The following is a 25,608-nucleotide window of genomic DNA, read 5'->3' as shown; positions in this document are numbered from 1 at the left end:
ACCACTTGTTATGTGCTTGCATAACAGATCATGATATTGACAGTCAGTGAACATCAAAGCGGATGATAGAATGGTTTGTGGAATAGTTTTCGGTATCATTAGAGGGACACCGAACCTCCGGTATCTTCAAAGGGACACCATAACCTCTGTTAGAAGACTAACCTTTTAATTCATTCAATCGATAGTTTCTTGAATTACAAATAACACTTATGTACAGGGTTTTTGGTTAATGAAATAACTTGCAACACTTATCCCACAAGTTAGGCTAACTTCCCACTTGATAACTGACTAGTAAAACCAATTCAAATAAAACTAGAGAATTCTAAAGGTGCATGTATGATGCACATAACAAAAACTCTTCTTGTAACGTCACTATCCTTATCTCTGAATGATAACTATTCCAGCTTATGATTTTCTTTAAAATCTTACATTGATGATGTCACATCTTGAGCATCAATTCAATTTTGACCTCGCTCTCAAATTTTTTCCGCCAAACCCCCCAACACCAAATTTATTAAAAAGGAAAAATATCAAAGAATATCCATGAACGTGTCAATGTTACCGTCTCCAACGGATCCACCTCTCCCTCCCCATTTTGACACATTCGTTTCAGCAACGACTCCCAAAACATATTCCCGCGCTCGAATACATAACTACCTAAAATACCTGATACTATTAGAAGATCTTCTTCCCCTCGATAAATACCTAAACTGAACGATGAGATACGAAGATCTTCTTCCCCTAATCATTTCACAGAGGTGAAGAACAAAAAAGAAAAAGGCTTGAAGACCTGATCCAATTAACTTGTTAAGGGTACGTTTTCATATCCTATTTTATGTTTCATACATGCTTTTTTTTTTTTTTTTTTTTTTTATGTTCTTCTATTACCAAACAACTTAGGCGTGATAGAGTTCGGAACGCACTAATAGTGCTTGATTTTGTTCTTCTAAGGGTGTTTGATTTTCATGATTCCTTTGATTATTGATTTTGTAGGATTAGGGTTTTATAGTGATGTAGACAAATGCATCTTTTTCTTTTGATCCAAAGTTTTAGTCTTGATTGGCGGATTAGGGGACAACAGTGATTTGGAGAACTTCGGTTATTAAGTGTTAAGAGGCAGCATAGGCTATGGGGGCACTTGCCCCTCATGGACAAATGTTGGCTTCAGTGCATATATTTCATTGCGCTAGTAGAGGACCAATGGTGTCCCTCCTGTCTTCTAAGTGTTATATGTGCCGGCACAGCCAAGTTCATGCCAATTTTAAAGCTTTTCAGAACTTATTATCATCTTGTTGTACGGAAGTATATGTAAAACATGATATTAACAATTAGCATTTGTTTTACAGTTGGAGTAGGAGTAAAACATGAAAGACACAAAAGCGATTTGCCTAAAGATGCATAGATGCATGAAGACGATTCTCCCATCAGATCTTACTTTGAAAACAAGTGTGCAAATGCAAAACGTGTAAGAACCTGCTTTGTCAACCTTCCTTTGCTCAGACACACATACTACACCAATTATCACTGCTGAACGGTAACAATTACCCAAGTCTTCCTTCGCATACTGATTCTAATATTCCCGTTGGACTTCTTTTCTGCTTTACATTTACACTGGAACGCCGCAACCAGCTTTATTATGGAGAGTTCAATAACCAGACTCGTAATAAACTTAGGAAGATCAACCAACCTCCCACTGTTGGTAAGTCAGTCATTGGTACATGCAACGGACTGATTTGCTTTTCTGAAAACTATCGTTTTTATGTCCTTGAACCTAGCTATATCTGTAATCCTATCACGGGAGAATATGTAAATATTCCACGAGTAATCAAAAGAGACAACGTCGTCGACTACTCTGAGTTTATAGTATGTGGTTTTGGTTACCATCCTTCTACTAACAAGTACAAAATCGTAAAAATCCACTATACCAAAACAACTCATCTGGGGCGGATCGAGGTGTACACAGTAGGCAGTGGCAGCGGTTGGAGAGTGACGGGAACAACCACTCACTCATTGCGACCTCGTAAGGGGTACCCTTATCGGAGTATGTCTGATTATCGATCCCCCTTTGATACGTTGGCAAACGGAGCACTTCACTGGTTTAACAAGGAATGGAAGATTGTGTCCTTTGATTTGGCTAAGGAGAACGTATACTTGCTCCAACCACCACCTTTTGTCCGTTCAACAAGTTTTTACGGAGACTGTCTTCGACTTCAGGTATTGGGAGGATGCTTGTGTTTTGTTCATGAAAAGAGAGATGAATGTTTAGACATATGGTTCTTAAGAAAGACAGGGGAAAGCAGTAGTTCTGATGTGAATGAGCAGGACAATTACGACTTATTGAGCTGGATTAAGGAGTTCAGCATACCAATAGGTGAAAGTGGAGCAGAGCCTTGTGCCCTTACGAATAGTGGTGAAGTTCTAATGCGCTACAAGGGTTGCCTCTTCTGTTATAATCCACAAACTGCATCCTTGGAAAAGCTTATGGATAACGAGTTCGGTTATGTATTTCCACACGTCAACAGCTTTGTTTCGTTGGAAGCTCTTGGAGAAAGGGGGTCTAAATTCAGAAAAAAGGTATGATGTAAATCCAGCACCGAGGGAAATCTTTATTGGAAAACAGCAGAGGAAGGATGATATAGAGACTGATGCATAGACCTATTTCATTCTGTTACTAAATTAGTTGCTTGCATGCTCAGTGAAATTTTAATGCTTCGCACTTCATTTTTTTTGTTGATGTACTGGACGCACATTATTTTTCTGTTGGACGTTTTAGGCATTTCAACATTTGCATGTTAATTTCTTGGATCGATGCACATTTAGACAGTTAAGTTCCCTTATGCATGATTGTTTCCTTTCTTATATCGCTTTGTGTTGCCGGTGTTTTAGGTTAGTTGGCTTTCGATTGTGATATTGGGAAACTCAATAAGGAGAAAGTGAACATAAAAACTTTCAGCTTATACTCAGAATATTAGATCTATTTACATTCTCCTTTTTAGCTACTACTATATAAAAAACAATAACCAGTTCTTCAAATGAGGTAGAAATAGAATAGCCGAGTGAAAACAGGAAAATTCTTGTAGAAGTTGCCATCTAAACTAGTGAAACTTATTCTTGCTTGATGTTGTGTTCTGTCGTCTTATCCCTTTGCCAGATATTCTTCCAGAGAATGATTAATAATGCTTCCATGGAGTTCGTTATACATGTTGGAGATGCTAGGGAAATATTTATTTGTGGATGCATGATCGGAATGATGCAAAGTTCACAATGGGTCTCTATCTTTCTATACATATGAAGAATGAGAAACGATGTGGTTTTCAAGGATGCGTGTTTGTGTTCCCGTAGATGAACGATCTTATGATCAGAATCCTTTGGCGAACCACAGTCATAAAGGGGATCGCTCCCTTTATCATTCATCAAGATTAATGTAAATGCTGGTTTCATACCAAATAAAGGGGTTGCGGGAGCCATTGCTCAAGATTGTTTAAGTATGTATGCTGGTATTGTTGGATATTTGCCAATATTGTTTGAGTATGCATGTTGGTATAATTTTCTGCAGTCGCGTCTCTTTTTATTAATGGATGATGACTTTTGATAGCGTGATGAACAGACGTCTCAAAAAGGAAACCCTCTATGAATTATAAAGGATTCTTCCCATTGCAATCATCATAATCTCTTTTTCTCTAAGCATCTTCAGATTCTATTAGTGTGTGACCTTGGTTAGATCAAGGGAGTACAACCTTTGAATTCAACAACGTTGTTAGGGCTTCATTGTATCCTTAAAGCAATATTTCGCTGACCGATTGTACTCGCCAATGTTCTAAGAAAGGTCAAAATAATTGCTGAAGAGAATCACAAGGCCTTGAATCTCCAGTGATACAACATTCTTTTCTGTTCTCTGAATTCATCCTCTGAGTACCCATTTCCCAATAGTTTTCAGCAATTATCTCTTCAATAATGGAGTGTGAATCTTCAAACACAACTGCTCAATCCTTACAGGTTATGAACCAAAATCTGAATCACTTGGAACATTTTGATGGTGAGAATTTTACCCTCTGGAAAGAGACCATGAAATTTTCCTGATTACATCAAGTTGTGGTATATCATTGAAAAGGGACTGGATGAAATTCCTTCCCTAAAAGATGATGTGACTGCTGAATTGAGGGCCAGATGTATGAAGCGTCAGGATGATGATTTTATGTGTCGTGGTCATATTTTGAATGCCCTGGAAACTAATGTCTCATCGAAGTATTGCGTCTGTAAAGGAATTATGGACTACGCTTGACAACAAATACAAGATTTCTAAAGCAAGTAACAAGAAATTCCTGATTTACAACTTCATGGATTTTAAAATGGTTGACAGTAAGTCAATTATTTCTCAGGTCAGTGAACTTTTACTCATTGTTAATCATCTTAAGCATGCTGGAATTTAACTTGGTTATGGCTTTGTTGTTGGGGTTATAATTTCCCGTCTTCCTTCTTCTTGGAATGGTTACAAAAATAAACTTAAGCATGTTGAAAATGACTATGATTTAGAAGGTTTATAGCATCATCTTCGTATAGAAGAAGACTTTCGTAAATGATAAATTAAGGATAATAAAAAAACTGAAAATTTTTTTAAGGTTAATTCTGTGGAAGCTTTGAAACCTAAGCATGATACTTAGTTTAAGAAGCAACATCCCAACAAAAAGAAGAAGGACGATTGCTACTTCTATAAGAAACCCGACCATTATGTTCGTGACTGTCGTCTACGAAAGAAACAAAATAAAAATGAAACAATTATGGACGAAGACAAACTTATCATAGTAGTGCAAGACGCCAATGTTGTTGCTGAAAATAGTAGTGTATGGTGGCATGACAGTGGTTCACCATCCATATTTATAAGGATAGAACCTTTTAAATCTAGCTATGGCTTCAGAACACCGGTTTAACACAATTGATTTCTTCACCCCTGTTAGCGATTAGTTTCTTACATTAGTTGCATTGGAACATTTTAAACCTAGCTATGGCTTCAGAACACCGGTTTATCACAATTGAACGAAAATTCTTTATATTATCATGCACTATTATAACACCTTATTCACCCATAAACCTACCAGAATTTCATGCTCATGGAAAACTGATCTCTATCACCTTCAAGTCATCTATGGAATTACATAAGTTATTCCATGAAGCTACAAAAAAAGGGATCTTAAAAGGACACACCGGAATTATGAAGATAATCAGTGGTGGTTTACTGCAACAAAGCTTAGCAATGCACATGGTTATTATCTATCAATCATGCTTGCTAGGAAAAATCCTAAAGGACACCAGTTTCATTCTTCGTTCCATATGGTACTTGCTTTGAAGGATAATTTGATATTTCCGATGCTATGGAATCTATTACCAGTTATATATGTAACTGCAGGAAAGCCTACAATACAACCTAATGACCAAATAATAAATAAATCAAGACATAGTATCACTTATGATACAGAGAAAGAATAATTTTATCACTAGTGATATACATAGTATTTATGGTCGTTCAGCTCCCAAATGGAGGGTGTCGTCCTTTTATACTCCCCCTGACTGCCCCTTCAAGGAAGCGTATCCCTAACTGTTACAGTTGAGCTATTATCATCCGGTGTATTCTTACAATCAGTTGTTTTCGTGACCTGTTATCCCTTCGCCGATATGGATAATGCTTACGGTATCACACCCTAAGTGATCTTTGAAACCGAGTGTATCGTAGCGAGGACTTGACAACCGATGTGATCGGATACGCTCCAGACACACCGATCACCTGTAGATCAACCGTCTACCTTCGGCGCGCTGATTGTATTTTTACACCCCTTACTGGAAACCATTAGGTTGTTTGCCTAACAATCTCCAGCGGACATGTCTTCTCATTGCCCCTGACTCGTATCTCTAAGAATTTACCAATTTGACGCGCGTTAGGTCTTACGTAGGTGTGCCTCTTGCGTACTATGCGAACTAGGGTGCATGCCATATCTTAGGCTTAGAGGGTGGTCCCCCACTTAGGATTACTCCCCCTTTATCGCGTAAAAGCGATCATCATTCGAACACACCGCGTTTTACTGGGAAGGATCGAACCTTGGAACGAATCTACAGGGCTATCACCTTCTTTGGCCAGATCTTCCAATTAACCTTTTCACAATACAGTTCCCTGCACGCGTAGAAGATTGGTCATCGCTTGCTAGTTTTTCCATCATCCAATCTTGAATGAAAGATAACATTCTTCTCCGCTACCCTTCCTGTTTGCTCGCTACAGATATTCATCCATCTCTCTACTAGACTTCTTAAACTTTCATTATATCCTTGCTTCAGATTAAATAACATTTCAATACTATATTTTGATGTGTTGCAGTAAACATATTTTCTCGTTTCTTTTATTTCTCATGCCGATTATATCTTCCCCATTCCATGTGAGTTGTGTAATGATGCTCACATACACTTTTGTTCAATTGGCATTATTTGACTAACTCGCTTCTCCTTCCCTTTCATTTCCTTTATACTTTCCTCTATTGTTCTTCGGATGTCTCGTTCTTCGCTATCCTCTCCATGTATTCGTCTGCTTCTTCGTCGTATTCTCTTGAACGCGAATGTCCTTTTCTTAATGAACTCCTACCCGTTTTCTTCTCAGGGCCTTCATTTCTTATTTGGGATCTCGTGTTAAACTTTCTTCGCTGAGATGATTGTTTTCCTGTATCAAAATGGTGTTATGTCTTACGATCCTCATTCGCTGTTCTTCCAAATATCTTTCTCTCATCCTTGTTCTCTTTTTTGTTCATTTTAAGTCGGATTATGTTGTAGATTTGTTGTTCTTTTGCTTCCCATTTCTAAGGATTTTCCAAACTCCATTTGCCTTTTTTGTCTTTCTTCACCGTGTTTACCCATTCGTTCCATTTCAGAATTTTGGAACTATGTAATAACGTAAATCACCCGGTCTATATTATAACATTCAAATTAATGAAGATAAAATTCTCTAAAACTCAAAGAATTTCAAGTTCAATAAATGCTAAAACCTAACTTTGCGTAAACATGATAATGTCCGGTTAAAACGTTTTGAACTAAAAATCAGAAAATATGAACTCAAACCAAGTTGATAATAGTTTTCAGGTAAGCCATCTTACTCCTCCAAATTGTGGTCCAGCGCTAAAATATAATTGCAGGAAAACCTACAGAACACCCAAATGACCTAATAGTTAGAAAAAAAATAAAGACATAGTATTGCTAATGATAAAGAGAAAGAATAATTTTATTAAAGAAGGAGTTTTATTTCTAAGTTTACATCCCAAACCCTAACATAAACTCTCAAGAAAAATTCTCTCAACCCCTCTTTGAATATCACATTGTCCCTTTTATAGACGGTTGGAGTAGTGGAGTACAACCCATCCTTTACTTCACTAAAACTCACATAATTCACGTGATTCATATGTTACTTCGCTACCTTAATATTCATTGCTAAAATATCTATTATTTCGGTAATATTTCCGGCAACTTGTTTATCCATGTGTCCATATTTCTTGCTCAACAACTTATCTTCGCTGGGTATTATCTTTTTTTGCTTCGTCGCTCCATAGTCGTTAATCCGGATATCATGTCTTCTTCTCTGTGTCTTTTCTTCACTTCGTCAATGATACTTCGTTACTTGCTTTACTTCGTAGTCGTCACCTCGTAACCTCCAGTTTTACTAAAGGTTCTGTGAGATCTGCTGACTGATGATTTGACTTGCCATTAAATGTTTTTTCCTCGTGTTTGATAATAGTATCTTTGACTAATGTTTTCAACGTTCTTATTGTCTTCGATGTCTTACACGTGGCGAGGACATTTTTTGAATCTACAAGTTATTCGTTATCAAAACCTACGCCAAACTACCAAATCCATCCTGAAACTTTTATCAACCCTAATACCTCCTAGGCTCAATCCTTATTCACACAGAAAAAGAAGGTTGATTTAATCACACCCCATAAACAGGTCAATTCACCATTTCTTTGTGAAAGGTATGCTGCACCTTGCTATGTTAAAACAAAGAATTCAATATGGGCAGTTCATCCAACTTGATCATACGAATACCCATCTAGAGGAACGGAACAATCCTCTTGTGATTTCTTCCTCAAGTAAAGTCCTATGTTCTGAGTCACAGCTTCAGAAGGCTCCGGAAACTCCTATGTTCCGAGTCACAGCTTCAAAAGGCTTTTGAGTTGTTTCCTATAAACTCATTTCAAGCAATTTTCTATGGGGATAGACGTATTTTCACGTGCTAAATTAATTACTCCATTTTTTTAGGTCTTGTTAACTTGTATACCCGTATACATATTAAGGTTTACTAAAACAACAATTTCTTGCATTGGAAACAAGATTTGTTTGTTTTATTGCATTGAAAACAGTAATTCTTTGCATTGGGGACAAAAATTATTGTTTTTAGTATAAAAAAAACCAATTTCTAGTAGAATAAGATAAAAAAACACAATTTCCAAAAAAATAAAATAATTCTTTATTAAACCTTAACATGTATACGGATATACAAGTTAACAAAAGCCCATCTTTTTTATGATTTTATCAGGAAAAAACAAAAAAAAAAACTTTTGACACGTTCGTTTCAGCAACAGGCTCTCAAAATATATTCTCCCGCCCGAATCAATAACTGCATAAAATATTCCCGCGCCCGAATCGAGAACTACCTAAAATAAACGATACGATTAAAAGATCTTCTTCCCCTATACCCGCGCCTAAATCGATAACTACCTAAACTAAACGATGAGATTATAAGATATTCTTCCCCTGAGCATTTCACAGAGGTGAAGAACACAAAAGCTTAAAGCTTGAAGAACTGATCCAGTTAAGGGTACGTTTCATTTCTTATTTTTCGTTTGATAAATGCTTTGATTTTGTATGTTCTTCTATTTCTAAACAACTAAGGCGTGATAGAGTTTAGAATGCACCAATAGTGTTTGATTCTGTCCTTCTATGGGTGTTTGTTTTCATGATTCATTTGATTGTTGATTTTGTAGGATTAGGGTTTGCGGTGATGTAGACAAATGTTTTTCTTTTGATTCAAAGCTTTAGTCTTGATTGGTGGATTAGGGCAACAGTGATTTGGAGAACTTCGGGTATTAATTGTTAAAAGGTAGCATAGGATATGGGGGCAATTGCCCATCATGGACAAATGTTGGCTTCAAAGCATATTTCATTGTGTTAGTAGAGGACCAATGGTGGTATGTCTTCTAAGTGTTATATGTTCTGGCATAGCCAAGTTCATGCCAATTTTTAAGCTTTTCAAAAGTTATTATCATCTTGTTGCATAGAATTGTATACGTCTTATTTGCTATGATATCAGTAATTGGCATTTTTCTTACTTTACAAATTTCAGTTGGAGTAGGAGTAAAACTTGAAAGAGACGAAAGCGATTTGCCTAGAGATGCATATATGCATGGAGACGATTCTCCCATCAGATCTTACTTTGAATATACTTTCTCGCTTACCTGCTGATTCAGTCGTATAGTGCAAACAAGTGTGCAAATGCAAAACGTGTAACGACATGCTTTGTCAACCTTCCTTTGCTCAGGCGCACATACTACACCAATTATCACTGCTGAAAGGTAACAATTACCCAAGTCGTCCTTGGCATATAACTTCTGATATTCCAGTTGGACTTCTTTTCTGCTTTACATTTACACTGGAACGCGGCAACCAGCTTTACTATGGAGAGTATAATAACCAGACTCGCAATAAACTTAGAAAGATCAACCAACCTCCCACTGTTGGTAAGTCAGTCATTGGTACATGCAACGGATTGATTTGCTTTTCTGAAAACTATTGTTTTGATATCCTTGAACCTAGCTATATCTGTAATCCTATCACTGGAGAATACGTAAATATTCCACGAGTAATCAAAAGAGACAACATTGTCGACTACTCTGAGTTAATAGTGTGTGGTTTTGGTTACCATCTTTCTACTAACAAGTACAAAATCGTAAAAATCCACTACACCGAAACAACTCATCTGGGGAGGGTCGAGGTATACACAATAGGCAGTGGCAGCGGTTGGAGAGAGACGGGAACCACAAGTTACTCACTGCGACCTGGTATGGGCGCTTTTGAGGGTATGCCTGATTATCGATCCCCATTTGGCACGTTGGAAATGGAGCACTTCACTGGCTTAACAAGGAAGGGAAGATTGTGTCCTTTGATTTGGCCAAGGAGAACGTATACTTGCTCCAATCACCACCTTTTGTCCGTTCTACAAATAATTATGTAGACTCTTTTCGGCTTAAGATATTGGGAGGATGCTTGTGTTTTGTTCATGAGAAGCTACGTGAACGCATAGATATATGGTTCTTAAGAAAGACGGAGGAAAACTGTAGTTATGACGTGAATGAGCAAGATGATTACCACTTATTGAGCTGGTTTAAGGAGTTCAGCATACCAGTTGAACGTGAAGCAGAGCCGTGTGCTCTTACAAATAGTGGTGAAGTTCTGATGCGCTATAAGGGTTGTCTTTTCTGTTATAATCCACAAACTGCAGCCTTGGAAAAGCTTATGGATAACGACTTCCGTTATCTATTTTCACACGTTAACAGCTTTGTTTCGCTGAAAGCTCTTGGAGAAAAAGGGTCTAAATTCAGAAAAAGGTATGATGTGAATCCAGCACCCAAGGAAATCTTTATAGGAAAACAACAGTGGAAGGATGATGGACAGATTGATGCGTAAACATATTTCATTCTGTTCTTAATTTATTTGCATGCATGCCTAGTTGGATTCATATGATTAACACCACATTTTCCGATCGTGCACTGGATCTGATGTTATTTTTCTAGACGAATCACTGGATTTCAATATTCGTACTGTTAATTTCTTGGATGTGTTTTAGACAGTAAATTTCTCTTCTGTATGATTGTTTTCATTCTAATTATATCGGTCTTTTGTGTTTGGCTTTCAGTTGTGAGATTGGGAAGCGTTTACTCAGAATATTAATCCTATTTACATTTGCTTTTAATTCCTACTCTAGAAAATAACACAAGTTCTTCAAATGATGTAACCGAGCAAAAAAAAAGTTCTTCAAAAAAAAGAAGTTCCTCAAATTGTCCCAAATCATCATGAACACATTTATCAAGTGTCGTTCATCATATTTATATAATGGTAATTCATCATAAAAATAAATAAAAAAAGACAAAATGGCTATTCGATCACAATCATCTTATTTGATTAACAAGATCCTTAATAAATCGATCAAACTACTACGTGAGGAAGAACGACACGGACCTGAGGAAGACACTAAGTTTGTGGTTCAAGTCAAGGTTTGAAAAACGGGTCACGGCTCAGGTCACGGGTACTAGGCATGACCGTTATAAACGTGTTTTGGAGGATGTGAGCAAGTTTTGGACAAAAAACGCGTTATTTAACGGAAAAAACGTGTTTTTTATACGTTTTTCATAAAAACGGGCGTTATAATGGTTAAATAGAAAATTAAAAGAAAATTATAATCTGAAATTCCTATGTAACGGATATAACGTGCGTGAAAACGTTATAACGTGTCTGAAAAATGTTGTGACTAATTTTTTCTTTTCTTTTTAAGAACTACCTCCATCCCTAAATAGATGACCTATTCATTGTTATGGTGCTGAGTATCCATCCCTCCAGAGAGGAATTGGAGTGTGTTTGAAAGAAACCACACTAAACTACGCAATCATTTACTTTCATCGAGAATAAATGATATGGTGTATGTCCAGTACAATTTGAAGTTGGAGCAACAAAGAATTTAAGGTAAAGCAAGGCAACATAACATTGATGTTCACGACGTTCATAGTCTACTGAGGGATGACAATATGCTTGACTGGATAGCGGGGGAAGACGAAACACTAGTTTTACCTCAAGATGAACAATAGTTAAATATGCTGGAAGAGGAATTCGTTAACAATCCAGGGCATGTCCCTCTACCATACAACTGGCATGATCCCGAAATTCAAATTCCATACGAAGGGTTACCGGTGAGTGACTTTGTTTATGACTTTGTTAATCTTTCATTTGGAGACAATACACAAGGTTATGAGAATGTGAATCCGATATATGATTCTCGTTACACTTCCAATCGCCCTGAACATTGTGTTCAACATATGATATAATTCTAATATTCATAACAATAATGAAGTGGGTAACAATGATGATGAAAATGAAGGAGGTTATGATGACGGTAATGAAGTCTATTATGATGATGATATTTATGCGAACGAAGATAGCCAATACCCCACGAAGATGACTATGATGAGGAAAGGAACCGCCGAGAAAATTAAAAATACATGAATAAATCAAAAAAAAGTGGTGGTCGTAGTTGGTTCGCGTAACATTTTAAATGATGAACACTAGTTTAACAATGGTGGATGATTGTGAAGAGAGAATTGCTGCTGAATCTTTAGCTCAAGGGAACATTCTGCTGGATGGACAACCTGTACCAAGGAAAGAATCGTTTCGCTACCTAGGATCGATACTCCAAAGTAATGGGGGCATCGAGGAGGATATTCTCCATCGAACCCAATCTGGCTGGGGGAAATGGCGTATGGATTCTGGCGTCCTTTGTGACCGCAAAGTGCCTCTAAAGCTTAAAGGTAAGTCTTACAAATACGCGATCAGGCATGCCATGCTATACGGTGCGGAATGTTGGGAAATAAACAGCCGGGACACTTTGAGGCTAAAGAGTATCGAGATGCAGATGCTGAGATGGGCATGCGGACATACGAGGCATGACCGTATCATGAATGAGTACGTGCGTAAGAAACTTATGGTAGCGCCAATCAAGGAGGTGCTCGCACATCATCGGCTGCGCTGGTTTGGGCATCTCCAGCGAAGACCACCTGATGCCCCAGTTTGAGTAGGTCGCATCAGGCGCACCGAAGGAAGGATACAACGTAGAGGCCGACCGAAGCTAACTTGGGACGAGTGCGTAAATAACAACTTGAGCAACCGAATCTTTCACCAGAGCAGGCATTGGACAGACAGACATGGAGGGTGGAAATACACGTGGAAGAGGTGGGTTTCAGGTATGTAGACTAACAACCCTTTCCTTTATTTCCTATAAATTTCTTTACAACCCAATCAGCGAACACGTTAAGGCAACCTTGCAGTTTGTGAAGGGGGGGAATCCCCCTGTAGCGCTGCAGTCGGCCGGATTGTGAAGGGGCAATGCACCGTAGCTTCTGCAATCGGGACATGATGTAAGTATATCACCATTAATGGTCGAGAATTCGTAATCCCATTAACACGGTGATTACTGTCCATATGGTCCAAAAACAAAAACAATCGCGACGCGGGTAGCATCAAGTATTTTTGCTTGTCGTAGTGCAATTTGTGCGAGGCTCGAACAGGCCGGCGTAAAACCTATGTTCGACTCTTAGGAGATATTCTCTAGTTGACCCGGTATTTTCTACTGGAAAAGACTTTGGATTTGGATGGGATTGCGTGGTGTGGTTCGGCCGCCATAACCATCCCGATCCGGAAGATTTTGTTGGTCACTCCCTAGTTGTGAAGCTAAAACCTCATGAAATGGAGGATGTAAAGATATTGACCAAAGCATGTATCAAACCAAGAAAAATTCTCAGGGGCTTTAAGGAAAAGCATCAGACGAACCTTTCTTTTCTAAGTACAATTTATAGCACACAAGCAACTATTAGAAAGGTTGAATGGGAAGGTAGGAGCGTTATGCAAAAATTTGAGAAGATAATTTGGGATCACAACTACACACATATCATTAAAAGAGGGCCGGACAACAAGCCCCTTCAAATATTCATTTTGCATCCTTTGCTTGCAAACTTAGCTCATACATGTTTTGGTGTTCTTATGATGGATTGCACCTACAAGACAAACAAATACAAACACTTTTTGCGACCTTGTTCTTTTCCTCGAGGAGGCAAGGACACGGGGATACCAAGAGCGTTCTTCTTTCTTTTCTTAATGCCAACATCTTTAGTTTTCTCTTTGTTATCTTTCTTGGCTCTATCCCTATATCAAAACACACACGAAATGAATATAAGAAAACTAACAATCATATCTGATGTCGTCATATATACGATGAATTACGACATTGAATCAAAAGTACTCGCATTGTTTCATGAAATACAATGCATGCCGAGACCATCAAATGGCATTGTAAATTAAAAATATACTATGCCGGGACCTGAAGCCGGTATTGCCGATAAATTGAAGACAATGCCGGAACTTTTAGGTAATTTTTAGGTTATTTCTGGATACTGTAGTGGGGGAAATATGGCACATAGCTAATCCATAACCTCGCCCTAACTAAGACAACCATCAACACGAGGAAGAGGGAAATTAGGCGAAGAATAATTATGTGATAAGAGGAAAGAAGCACGATGGACATTCATGCGACAAGCATAACACGATGTTTAGCAAGAAGATGACTGTGATCGAATAGCCATTTTGTCTTTTTTTATTTATTTTTATGGTGAATTACCATTATATAAATATGATGATTGAGAATTCAGAAAAAGATATTTATTAAAATAGCAAAAAGAGGATTCCAGAAGATAGGATGGATTATTCAGTTTTTTTTTTATATACGGATGAACTATTCAGTTATAACCATCTGAGAGATGGTGATTTTAATGGATCTATTATCTAATTTTGGTCTAGAGCAACTTCTCATGTCTGGGAGGGAACCGTATTGTCATCCAATTGTGCTCGCAAAATTCTATATCAAATCGAAGGTATCACGTCATTGATTCCATAGATTCTTCATTAATTCTTTTAACTCAATTGATTCAAAACCCTAACTTTGTTTCTTTGTTCGTTTGCTGTTGGATCAACTACAATCTTGGAGTCTAATTGATTTCTTACGATCACCTTCCCAGTTTCAAAAAACCTCTTATTTCTTTATAATTTTGATGCTGCATAGGCTATATGTTAAAAAAATTCAATGAGCAAAAGATATGAGACAGAAACCAAATTAAGGGTTTTATCAATTTCAATTGTTTTGAATTAGTTATGTGTTGATTTAATTTTGTCAAATTATTGGATGTTATGATGTGCGGATGTTTTTTTTTGTTTAGTTATTGGGTTTCATAATCATTACGTTGTTGTGCTGCTTCATTCATGTTTTTAAGTTTTACGGATTATTAGTCTGCTTTGGATATCTTTTGATCTGTTAGATTGATAACTCATGCTTCACATGAAATTAAAATGGGAATGGGCATATCCAGTTACAGTTACAGTTACAGAAGCGTTTACTTAATTCGTGTTCAAGTGGGATCTGATTCAACATTACTTTTTTAGGCTTTTTCCTATATTGTTTGTGATGTGTCTGCGTGGTTGTAATGATATCATCATACTTTTATTTATTTTATTGGTTCTTATATTGGATATTTTGTTAATATCTAGGTTAGGCATATCCTACTACCCATATGGATCGCTTGGCTGCTTCGAACATGGTATTGCAAATTACTTCTAATTTCTATAGACTTGTGGTCAATATCTGAGAAAAATCAATTTCCCAACCAGATATTCACTGTATTTTTGTTGATTTTACAGAAGGACTAAGACTAGGAGATCCCATTTGTCCGGGGACAACTACGTAGAATACGACTGGAGGAACGAGTGGCTCAGAATGGAAGGATGCCTATTATGATTGATGAACAATCTGGTGTACTTCTAGGAGAACATAGATCTGATTTGGCCGGTGAATGCCATACGTTAATTCATGCTTTTGCTCCTTTGAGATACAAGTCATCGAAAACAATCCCTGCACAAGATAGGGAGATATTAATTGAACAGCTAAAGGTATTCACCATTTTTGAAGGAAAATTATCGCTATGGTCTTTTTTTATTGACTTTTGATTCACAACTCGTATTTGTCATGATATTGTAGGATAATTTCATACTAGACACCACAAGACCATCTGTTAAGAGATTTCTGAATTATCTTATGTCAAAAGGTTATACCAACTTTAAGCGTGAAATGCTGATGCATTTTAGAGAGTATGCAACTATTGAAGAAGGGCGGGGTAATCCTTTTGGGAACATCTCACCAGCAAATTGGTCTAGTTTGTGTGAACTCTTTGTTTTGGAGAGAATTAAGGTGAACTAAATGGTTACTGTACTTTGGAAGATATAGGTGATGTATACATTTTAATACTCTTGCAGGAGCTAACTTAAATACTTTTCTTAAATTTCAGAAATGTCGTGATTGTCATGAGAATTTTAAGGCCGTAAGGCCATACATTGTCAGGTTGAAGGGAGAACAAAGTCTTCAAGGGCATACGTTGCCAGTTTCACAGGACGAAAAAAAATCAATCTACACAGAGAGAAGATGGAAAAAATTAATGAAGCCAACACAAGTTTTAGGCACAACGCACTCTGTTAAATATTGGTTCTTGATCCACCTGATTCTCCCACCATTGAAGATCCAAAATATGCTTAGTGCTTAGTTTTAATGTTACTCCTTGTTTTTAGTTAAAGTTAAATGAGTATTAGTTTTTTCAGTATTTTAGAAGTGTTCTTCAAAATAGTTCAGTTAGCAGCCATGAGTGCAATTGCTGCTTAAGTTATTGCAATATTATTCAGTGTAAATGGTTTTCATTTCTATATTATTTTCATATTTTAATGAATTACAAAGACCAGTTTGCTGAGTATTTTGGAAATAAAGAAAAGGTATTCGCAGCGAATCTACTTGTCTCCAAATAAAAATTAAAACCGAAGTTTTTTCCTCACCTAAAAGAATTATTTGGAGACAAACAAAAATCGTTTCCTTTTTTTTTCGTCAAAGGCAAGTAAATTAGTCACCAGATTTATTTACAGCAAAAGCATTTTGTTTGTTTAGTTTGTTTTCATAGATAAAATTTGTTGTCTCTAAAATGACTTATTTCAAGACAAAATTGTTGGTCAATGAAACAACTTTTTCACGAAAAATATATTCGGTCTTTCAAAAATAATTTTAAAGACGATGTATTTCATTACGTAAAATATTTTTACAAGACAAGTAAGATTTGTCTTTAAAATTATTTTACAACGACAAATATATCAGACTCCAAAAAAATCAATTTTGTCACAATATTATGATGTCATTAATGTTTTTTATTCCAAGACCAATTTTTTTGTTTCCAAAAATGAATCTTTGCAGACTAAATACATTAGTCAATAAAATATATTTGGAGATCAAATTTCTTTGTGTATAAAACTCACTTTTAGTGGCTGAAATATTTGTTTCAGAAACCATTTTTAAAAACGGCGATAACGATCGTCCAAAGCTCTATTAAGAGACAAAAACATTTGTTGGTAAAATATGATTTAAAGACTAGGTACTTAGTTGATAGAACTTATTACGGAGACAAAACAAAATTGTCATGAAAATATTTAGTGGGAAAAATCTTTTATCACCAGAATTATTTTTGATGGCCTAGTTTTTTGACAATGATTTTGAACTTTGAAAACAATTTACGGTAGTCAATGAAAGTCATATACAACGACATAAAATTTGGTGTCACCAATATTATATCCAGCGTTCATAAAAAGTTTCCACGATAATGATTAGACGACAACTTTGTTTTTGTTTCAAATTTTAGTTAGCGACTAAACAAGGTAGTTTCGTGAAAAAAATTTTTGTCACCAAATGCCCATTTTCCTGTAGTGGTGTGTTTAATTTGTGCATTTATTACTGCAGAACGAATTAACACAGCGTTCCACTTCGTGACCACGAGGATCCTTAGGAGTGCTTTTGTTGATGCAGTTCAAGGCAGCACAACCAAACTCGCAGTAGTGATCCTGAGTAGTAGCAGCAGCGATCTTGTCAGTAGGAGTACTCCACGGAAATATACATTTTTTCAAACAGTCCATTGGGCATTGTAAAAATATAGCCTGGCGATCATCACGGTGAGTGATACCACATTGCACCAAACATCCCACATATCATATCTCAGTGAATGTGAATGCCGATTGTTCCCAATTCTTTTCTGCAAAACGCTCCCAGCATTATTATCACCATCAAAGATATCACCTTCACATTTTTCGCTTCCATCTTTCTCTAAATGACTAAGTTTTAGTTTTAACTCTTCAGTTTGTTTCTTTTGAAATTGGGATGAATGGAGGATGAATTTATAGTTTTCGAACATATTCTAAAAATGGAATTGCAATAAAATGTGTCGCCATTGTTCTATATGGATAAATAGAGAAAATGTCATCATCACGGACAGCAAGCATGGACGAAATAGTGTCATCATAATTCCATACGTTCAGTTCTTCCCATTCAATTCAGGTGACATTTGCCAAATTATATGCGTGCTTCTTCCTGCCAGAACATTGTACCTCTGTGAATGCGTGTGTTCCAGCAAAGCTCTATTGACCGACATGTGAACGCATGCATTTGATGTAAGGGGATACTAGTGGTGTCCGATAAACTACTTAACTCTTGCTTATGAGTTGAGCAATCACGACATGGGCACACTGAATTGAAACTCTTCTGTAGGAGTAAAATACCCCACACATATTAGACATGCGAAATAACGATCATCAAGTCTGAGCGAAGACAACCGCGTACAGTATATCCAGAATGACGCAACAGATGATGTCAGCCTAGTCACGAGAAAAGTGTGAAGAACCATGCGATATTGTAGAGTACGTGCGAAAAGAGTCAATGTAAGCGTGCGTCAGTGACGCACGCCAGATCCGAAAATAAAGGCTTTATTAGCTGTCATCCACTATGTAAATCCCTATATAAGGGACCGAAGGACCTTGTATTGAGAGAGATCTTTTTGGAGAGTTTAGACAAGGAATTTAGGAGAGAGAAAGATTGTTTGTTCTCCAAGTTAGACTTTTCTTGTTATTTTGTATTCAAATTAAAGATCTAATAGATGTTCTTATGAATGTTATGATGATTACTTGAATTGTCCTATAGATTTCCTTAAGGGCATGGTTGTAGGATTTACTGCAACTACATTTTGGCGCTAGAAAACAGTTTGGAATGATATACCCTGTTGGTGGAGTTTCTTGAAAACAATAGAAGATCTTCATAATCTTGGAAAAGTTCTAAAGATTCAGTAAATAATCTTTGTCGTTTCAGAAAAACAATCATCGTTAATAAATTGTTACAGACAGAAAAGATGGTGAGGCAAGCAATTACAGCAGAACAAGCAGTAGCAATTAGAAGGAGTAAAAGAATCGCTGGTAGAAGAAGGAGTGAAATCGCAGAATCGTCAAGAATGGGCGAAAGAAACAACAGAGGAAATCAAGTCCAAACTCAGATACCAAACAAACCAGTGCAGAATAGAATTATCGATTATGATAGAGTAAGCGTTCATACTTCAAAAACAGATTCAACAGAATAAGAAGGAGAACCAAGGACTGTAAACGAAGGACTTATAGAAGGAAATGAAGAAAACATGACGATTGAGGAACTTCGACAGATACTGGTTGCGGAAAGAAGGAGAGAAGACGAAGAACATACCAATCTAACGCGCCAGAATAATGAGTTAAGAGAAGAGAATCTAAGATTGCAAGAGCAAAGATCAAGAAGCGTCACGCGCTCCAGATCAACGTCTATTAGAAGAGATATTAGAAAAGAACCACCCTTGGACAACATTGTCGAGAACTTTCGGATACATGAAGATTTACAGGATCCACGCGGTGAACATCGCATCGAACGACAACCGATTGATGATCGGTACGTGCCGCATGGTGAAGATTACCACACGCAAGAGGGTAACAGAGATAATAGACTGGAACGGAAATGGCGAACGATATGGCGTTCGTCATGATCAGGAGTATAGGAATTACCCCGAACAAGGAAGGATGATATTATAAGAAATAGAAATGCTACAAAATCGTTACGAGCGCGAAAACGACGCTGAGAGATACAATGACGCACAAACCAACTTGAAGCGCGAAAGGGAAATACAGAGAAGAATACAGGAAGCTGAAGAACGAGAATTACAAGATGTTGTGCGACAGAACAATCATGACAATCAAGTGAGAGTACGCAAATGTTATCGCATGCTCCAAAACCAGAATGAGGAAACTGATGGAGAACAAAGAGTAATTATACCACAAGGCAGAGAAATGGCAAGAATTCCACAGGATCGCATAGAGGAAGAAAGGTATAATGACGCCCGAATACATGCAGAAGATGAAAGAGAGAGGCGTAGGAGAAGGAGAGATGAAGCCGAAGAACAAGAACTACAAGAGGTAATACAGCAGAACAGACGTGAAAATAGAGAAAGGCAAGCAAGGTTGAAAAGGTCAATGCAACAAGACCCAATGATAAATGAGCAAATCTTAAGAGAATTAGCAGAAGTAAGAGAAATGATGACCACCAGAAGATAGGGAGGAAGGGGACAATTGGATGAGGCCATTGAAGAAACAGGGAAAACGCCATTTGCAAGTCAAATACAGATGATGAGAATACCTCCTAAATGAAATTTACCTGTGTTCACTAATATTTTCGATGGGACAACCTGTGCGGTACAACACATAAAAGCTTATGTGATATCTTTATTACAGTGGGAAGATCATGATGCGGTTCTATGTAAGTATTTCCCATCTATCTTATCAGGCGAAGCTCTGAAGTGGTTCGAGGGATTACCTCCAGGAATGATAAGGTCATTCAACCATCTACAATCAATATTCCTAGGAGCATATATCAGTAATAATGTATTACGCCCAGGTATAGAGGTGGTGTTTGGTCTGCGAAGAAGAACAAATGAGAGCTTGCGAAGCCTAACCATGCGATGGAGAACCATGTGTAGTAACATGGCTGGTCGAGTAGATGAGAGAAACTTCATACTAGCATCCATTGATGCACTCTTTTCAATAGACTTGTTGTACATACAGATATTCAGAATCAAAAATACCATATCAATGACGGAGATACGCGAGTATCAGGAGGAATGCATTGCTCTTGAAGAAAAACAGAACGAAATGGAATCCTCTCCTGTAGCAAACACAAATAAAAAAGCTGGGAATGCAAGTCTAATCCAAAAATAACACACACAGTCATAAGCACATCTCAAGAAAAACAAGAAAATGTGGTGGTTGAATATTAACAGAATCTAGTAGCTATGGGTAGTCGGGATCAAGAAGAATTTGAAAGAGAAAGAAAGTTCAATAATCATGGAGGAAATAATAAAATTCAAAGACTTGATAACCAACCATAAGGATATGGAGAGAAAAAGCAACATTATAATCAAAGTCAAGTAAATAATAAAGTAGTATGGGAGCACATCAAAATCCCGCATCTAAATACTGCAATAGAAAAAATCTGGGAAGTAATAATTTTGATGGAAGAGATACCAGCACCACCAAATATGGGAAGTGAGCCACCACCAGGAAGGAGAAGTGGAGAATTTTGTGCATACCATCGCTTCCACGGCCACACGACAAACAACTGTACGAATGTGAAGAAAATAATACAGAGAATGATTGATCAGGGGAAGTTAAATCATTTTCTGGCACAACAACCACAGATTTACCACCACCACCACCACCACCACCATAAGGTCATGCACCCGGTGCGGAGAAAGGAAGGAATACATATTTGATTGAAGTAGGGGAAAAAGAAAAAAAATTCATATTGTAATTCCATAACACATTCATTCAAGAGCATAGAGGAGAACCGCACGAAAATCCATTAGTGGTTAATCTAGAAATTAATCCACAGGAAAAGGAGGATGAAGATGAAGTGGAGAACGCGGACACATGGGCCATTAATAGGATATTGATCGATCCTGGTAGTTCAGTTGGCATTCTGTTTTATCACACATACAAGACTATGGGCGATAGAGATTAAGAACTTATCCCATCAACGTATAAGATTTATGGTTTCAACGGAATAGATAACAAGCCAAAAGGAGAGATCAAAATGTGAATTCCTCTAAAAAGCATATAATCTTAAATAGTATTCTGCATAGTCGACGTAGAATCACCCTATAATGCTTTGATCAAAAAACCATGGTTACATGATATTCTAGGAGTGGCGTCAACTTTCCATCAATGCATAAAGTTACCGCTCCTTCAAGGTATAGGAGTAATAATAGGAGATCTAATTGAAGGAAAAACCTTCCATGAGATTGATGTTGACAAATATGAAGAACGCGCAAGTAAGAAAAGAAATTGGAAACAGCAGATACGAGAAAGTCAGCGAGGTGAAAGATTAATGGTATATGTTGTCAGTAAGGAAAATGAAATAAGAAAGACTTCTACAAAGGCGATAACAACCGCACAGGCACGAATTCCATGAAGGAGATCTAGTAGTGAGGAAGAAACCGCATTATCATAAAATTGGAAAGGGAAATGTGGTAAACATGTGGGAAGGACCATACAGAATCAGAAAGATAGTGGGATATGGAAGATGTGAGTTGGCAGATGAGAAGAATGGGGCATCATAAAATGAGTTATGGAGTCAAGTGTATCTGAAGAGATATGGTATTTGTGGCAGTTCTTGCATAACAGAAGAAATGGAACTCTCGCGAACCAATATATTGGATAACATACACGAACTTCAGGAAGTGCAGAAGGCGAAAGAAGCAAGAAAAAAATCTCAGATATAAAATTTTCTAGAAGACAATTGTTAATGATGCGAATAAGAAAACAAAAGAAGATAGCAGAATGTATTAATCATGCACATGAATGTGATGAACATCTTTTTATTATGATGATATTACACCAGAAAAAGGCAAAAATAAGACCTTATTATAAGACCTTAATAGAAGGCATCAGAAGTAAAGAATCTAATTAGGGAGGCTGGGTATCCAATCGTGGCGTGCACCCTAGTTCGCATACAACAAGAGGCAATAATAAGACCAAACGCGCGTTACTATTAACAAAACATAGTTAGCATGGCTAAAGCGAAAGTTACATTGACCCTGGAGCTTGAGTCATGGAGATTTGGGGTGAAATAAAAGCCCATCCAGGACATATGCCTAAATCGAAAGATCATGGTGATAAGATCTCTCCTAAGAAGTGCAGAAACTCGATAAAGGCGCCGAGGTACACGGTTGATTCAAGAGTGCCTGGGGCGTCTGGAGCGTGCGTGGCCGCTCTTGACAAGTCTTGACTATGATGCACTCGGTCCGAAGAAAACCCACTTAGGGTACGGTGTTGTAACCATAAGCCATATCGGCGGAGGGATAAGAGGCCGCGCAAAAAAACTAGTTGTTGCATCACTGGATGGTAGGAGCCCACCCTAACCCGGTAGGGGTAAGCCTCCTTGAAGGGGAAATCAGGGGGAATATAAGGACGACACCATCCATTAGGGAGATGAATTATGTCAAAATACGCAAATATCATGAGGCTTTTTACTCACGGGAGTATTAAGGCTTGTCGTATTTGCGCGGCAATAAATCCTGCAGAGGCAATAATACAAAAAGATGATAAGGAGAGATCAATGGGTCATTGCACGAAAGTGTAAAGACCACCTGCGATCTCGTCGCACAGAAACAAAATCATATACTAGGAAAAAGACCTTTAATTAGGAAGGAAAAATAAGACCTCATGAGAAAAATCCAAAAGAAAATAATGATCATTGCTTTGCAGGATATACTAATGAGAGGGCAACTAATCTTGGGAAAATAATCGCATATGGAAAGGGTATTTCCCACAAGAAGAAATCAATAGATGCATGGATGTGACGTATTAAAACATAATGTAGCCGAGGAAACAAAATAAGGTACATTAAGATGAGGTAAGACAAAATAATCAAAACAAAAAGACACATCCTAGGTTACCGCACCAGTTAAATACACAAATACATGATAACAAGTAATCCTTTATGACTCAACATTTGCTTAGTTCACTCATCTGGTGGTTACTAACAGAGGCAAGTATGGGAATACAAGCATATAAAGGGTGTTATTCGCCCCCATATAATAGACTTACGCACAGGTTATTTGTTGTCATAAGTAAATATTATTATACATGTTATTACCAACAAGTTAACTCAAACTGTTAGAAAGAACGATTTATTTTATATAGATGCAGGTATATCACAAGGAGAATTTACATTAAGATATCTTAAATACGTAAAGAGTTTGCATTGAAGGAGAAATTTCAAAAGTTAGAAAATATCTAATATACAAAGGATTTACAAGAATGACAAGATAGAAAGGATCTGCAAGAACAAAGAGCTACTTCTCGCCTATGTTACCTTCATCATATCCAGAATCATTATCCTCTTCATCAATCTCCTAATATTACTCATCTTCTCCTTCGTTGTCAGAGATATTGTAACTTTCTTCGTTGGGAGGAACATTAACAAGATTATACTAAGAATGAGGGATGCCATTAGCATCACATACTTTCTTAATAGCCGCATCACGGAAGCGGCTAGCATCCTTGCTATTATTGGAAACAGTGATAACCAATTGCTTCTTAAGCCTGCGATATTTGGAGTCACGAGCGGTAAGCCTCGCCTCCAGATCCTTAATTTGTTCGCGAAATTCTTTCTCATCCTCTAATAAAGAAGATTAAAAGGTTAACATCGCTTAAGAATATTTTTCGAGAAATGACAATTAATGAAGTATAATAAACAACCTTCTCAATTAGAAATAATATCCTTAACCAAGGTAGTATGATCCGACTCGAGGCTAACATTTACAGCTAAACCATTCCTGGCATTATCTAAGACCCTAGCAGCCCATTCAAATTCAATATCATTCTCTATAAGAAGTTGGGGGAGGATCAAATTCCCTCGCTCAACAAGTGCGTCTTTTTCGCTTAAAGCTTGATCCCGCTGTTTTTGAACTTGAAGGATGGTTTCTTGAAATTTCTTCAAAGCCTTAGCACCTTTGAGAGCAACCTGATCCTTTTCATTAATAAGAGTGTTAATTCTTGTTTCTAAAACCTTAGTCCTATCTTTTGATTACAAGAAGCGACGTCTAAAACCATTACTTGTAGATAAAGCACTCCTATGATCAGTATTAATAAGTTGATACTTCGCTTTGTGCTCTTCCTAGGAAAGGGTTTTTATTTGGTCAGGATGATGAAAGGAGCGAAATAAAGAAGATGCCTCATCAGTAAGACTGTAAATATCTGCAAATATATATAATTACAAGGGGAGCGAAAGATATGAATAAACAGATTGGCATAAGAAATAGAAAATTACGCACCAACTAGTTGATCATTCCTCTTCTGAAGATCGGATATATGGTCCTTACAAGATGAAACGTCAGTTTCCAATTGATTGTTCTTCTTGCAAAGATCAGACGCGTCACTCCAATGAGTAGAAATTTGGTCCTTGAGTTTAGTATTCTCAGCCTCAAGCCTTTGAAGTTTCCTTTGAGAGTCAGATGAAACAACATAAGACATGCGGGCCATCTGTGAAGACATAAAACAAATATTAGACATAATTAAAGACATCAAAGTATCAAATAAGCAAGGATACTTTGGTGAAAGCAAAGAGATTACCAAAGAACCAAATGAATACTGGAAGCTTGGACTCAATGCTGAGGAAAATCGGCGAAGGGATTCATCCTCCAAGGTGGGAGCATCACATATCTTTGCAATAGTTTCACATGCGCGAGTTAATAGCACATTTCCAATTGCTGACATGGAGTCAGAAAAGATGCCAGATAACTTCTCCATAGAAGAGATGACTAATGGGTCTTCAGTAAGAAGGAT

The 25,608-nt window shown here is 37.3% G+C and overlaps 4 protein-coding genes across 4 annotated transcripts; all 4 read left to right on the top strand.

Moving 5' to 3' along the window:
* Positions 1-685: 685 nt before the first annotated feature.
* On the top strand, positions 686-2,734 carry LOC113321046. Its single transcript, XM_026568926.1, has 2 exons — positions 686-813; positions 1,347-2,734. The coding sequence occupies exon 2, from the start codon at positions 2,044-2,046 to the stop codon at positions 2,578-2,580; it is 537 nt and encodes a 178-aa protein (XP_026424711.1). The 5' UTR covers positions 686-813; positions 1,347-2,043; the 3' UTR covers positions 2,581-2,734.
* Positions 2,735-9,538: 6,804 nt separating this feature from the next.
* On the top strand, positions 9,539-10,710 carry LOC113322242 (F-box protein At3g07870-like). Its single transcript, XM_026570299.1, has 2 exons — positions 9,539-10,103; positions 10,259-10,710. Exons 1-2 carry the CDS (start codon positions 9,539-9,541, stop codon positions 10,708-10,710), a joined length of 1,017 nt encoding a protein of 338 aa, XP_026426084.1.
* A 1,660-nt stretch (positions 10,711-12,370) lies between these two features.
* LOC113322241 lies at positions 12,371-12,865 on the top strand. Its single transcript, XM_026570298.1, has one exon. It carries the CDS (start codon positions 12,371-12,373, stop codon positions 12,863-12,865), a length of 495 nt encoding a protein of 164 aa, XP_026426083.1.
* Positions 12,866-14,643: 1,778 nt separating this feature from the next.
* On the top strand, positions 14,644-16,549 carry LOC113322240. The gene is made up of 6 exons (XM_026570297.1): positions 14,644-14,717; positions 15,388-15,437; positions 15,538-15,786; positions 15,875-16,084; positions 16,182-16,375; positions 16,489-16,549. Exons 3-6 carry the CDS (start codon positions 15,622-15,624, stop codon positions 16,547-16,549), a joined length of 630 nt encoding a protein of 209 aa, XP_026426082.1. The 5' UTR covers positions 14,644-14,717; positions 15,388-15,437; positions 15,538-15,621.
* The last annotated feature ends 9,059 nt before the right edge of the window (positions 16,550-25,608 follow it).

The sequence above is a fragment of the Papaver somniferum genome, chromosome 11 (genome assembly GCF_003573695.1).
Source record: "Papaver somniferum cultivar HN1 chromosome 11, ASM357369v1, whole genome shotgun sequence".
NCBI lineage: Eukaryota > Viridiplantae > Streptophyta > Magnoliopsida > Ranunculales > Papaveraceae > Papaver > Papaver somniferum.
Note: the sequence above shows the minus strand (reverse complement) of the source record. Positions and strands in the feature narration are given on the sequence as shown.

Bases quoted from the DNA above. Each gene is read 5' to 3' on its own strand.
- LOC113321046 (XM_026568926.1), top strand. From the start codon at position 2,044: ATGTCTGATTATCGATCCCCCTTTGATACGTTGGCAAACGGAGCACTT.
- LOC113322242 (XM_026570299.1), top strand. From the start codon at position 9,539: ATGCTTTGTCAACCTTCCTTTGCTCAGGCGCACATACTACACCAATTA. The intron at 10,104-10,258 runs GTATGCCTGATT...ATAATTATGTAG, and splicing joins TGGTATGGGCGCTTTTGAGG to ACTCTTTTCGGCTTAAGATA.
- LOC113322241 (XM_026570298.1), top strand. From the start codon at position 12,371: ATGGTGGATGATTGTGAAGAGAGAATTGCTGCTGAATCTTTAGCTCAA.
- LOC113322240 (XM_026570297.1), top strand. From the start codon at position 15,622: ATGCCTATTATGATTGATGAACAATCTGGTGTACTTCTAGGAGAACAT. The intron at 15,787-15,874 runs GTATTCACCATT...ATGATATTGTAG, and splicing joins TATTAATTGAACAGCTAAAG to GATAATTTCATACTAGACAC. The intron at 16,085-16,181 runs GTGAACTAAATG...CTTAAATTTCAG, and splicing joins TTGTTTTGGAGAGAATTAAG to AAATGTCGTGATTGTCATGA.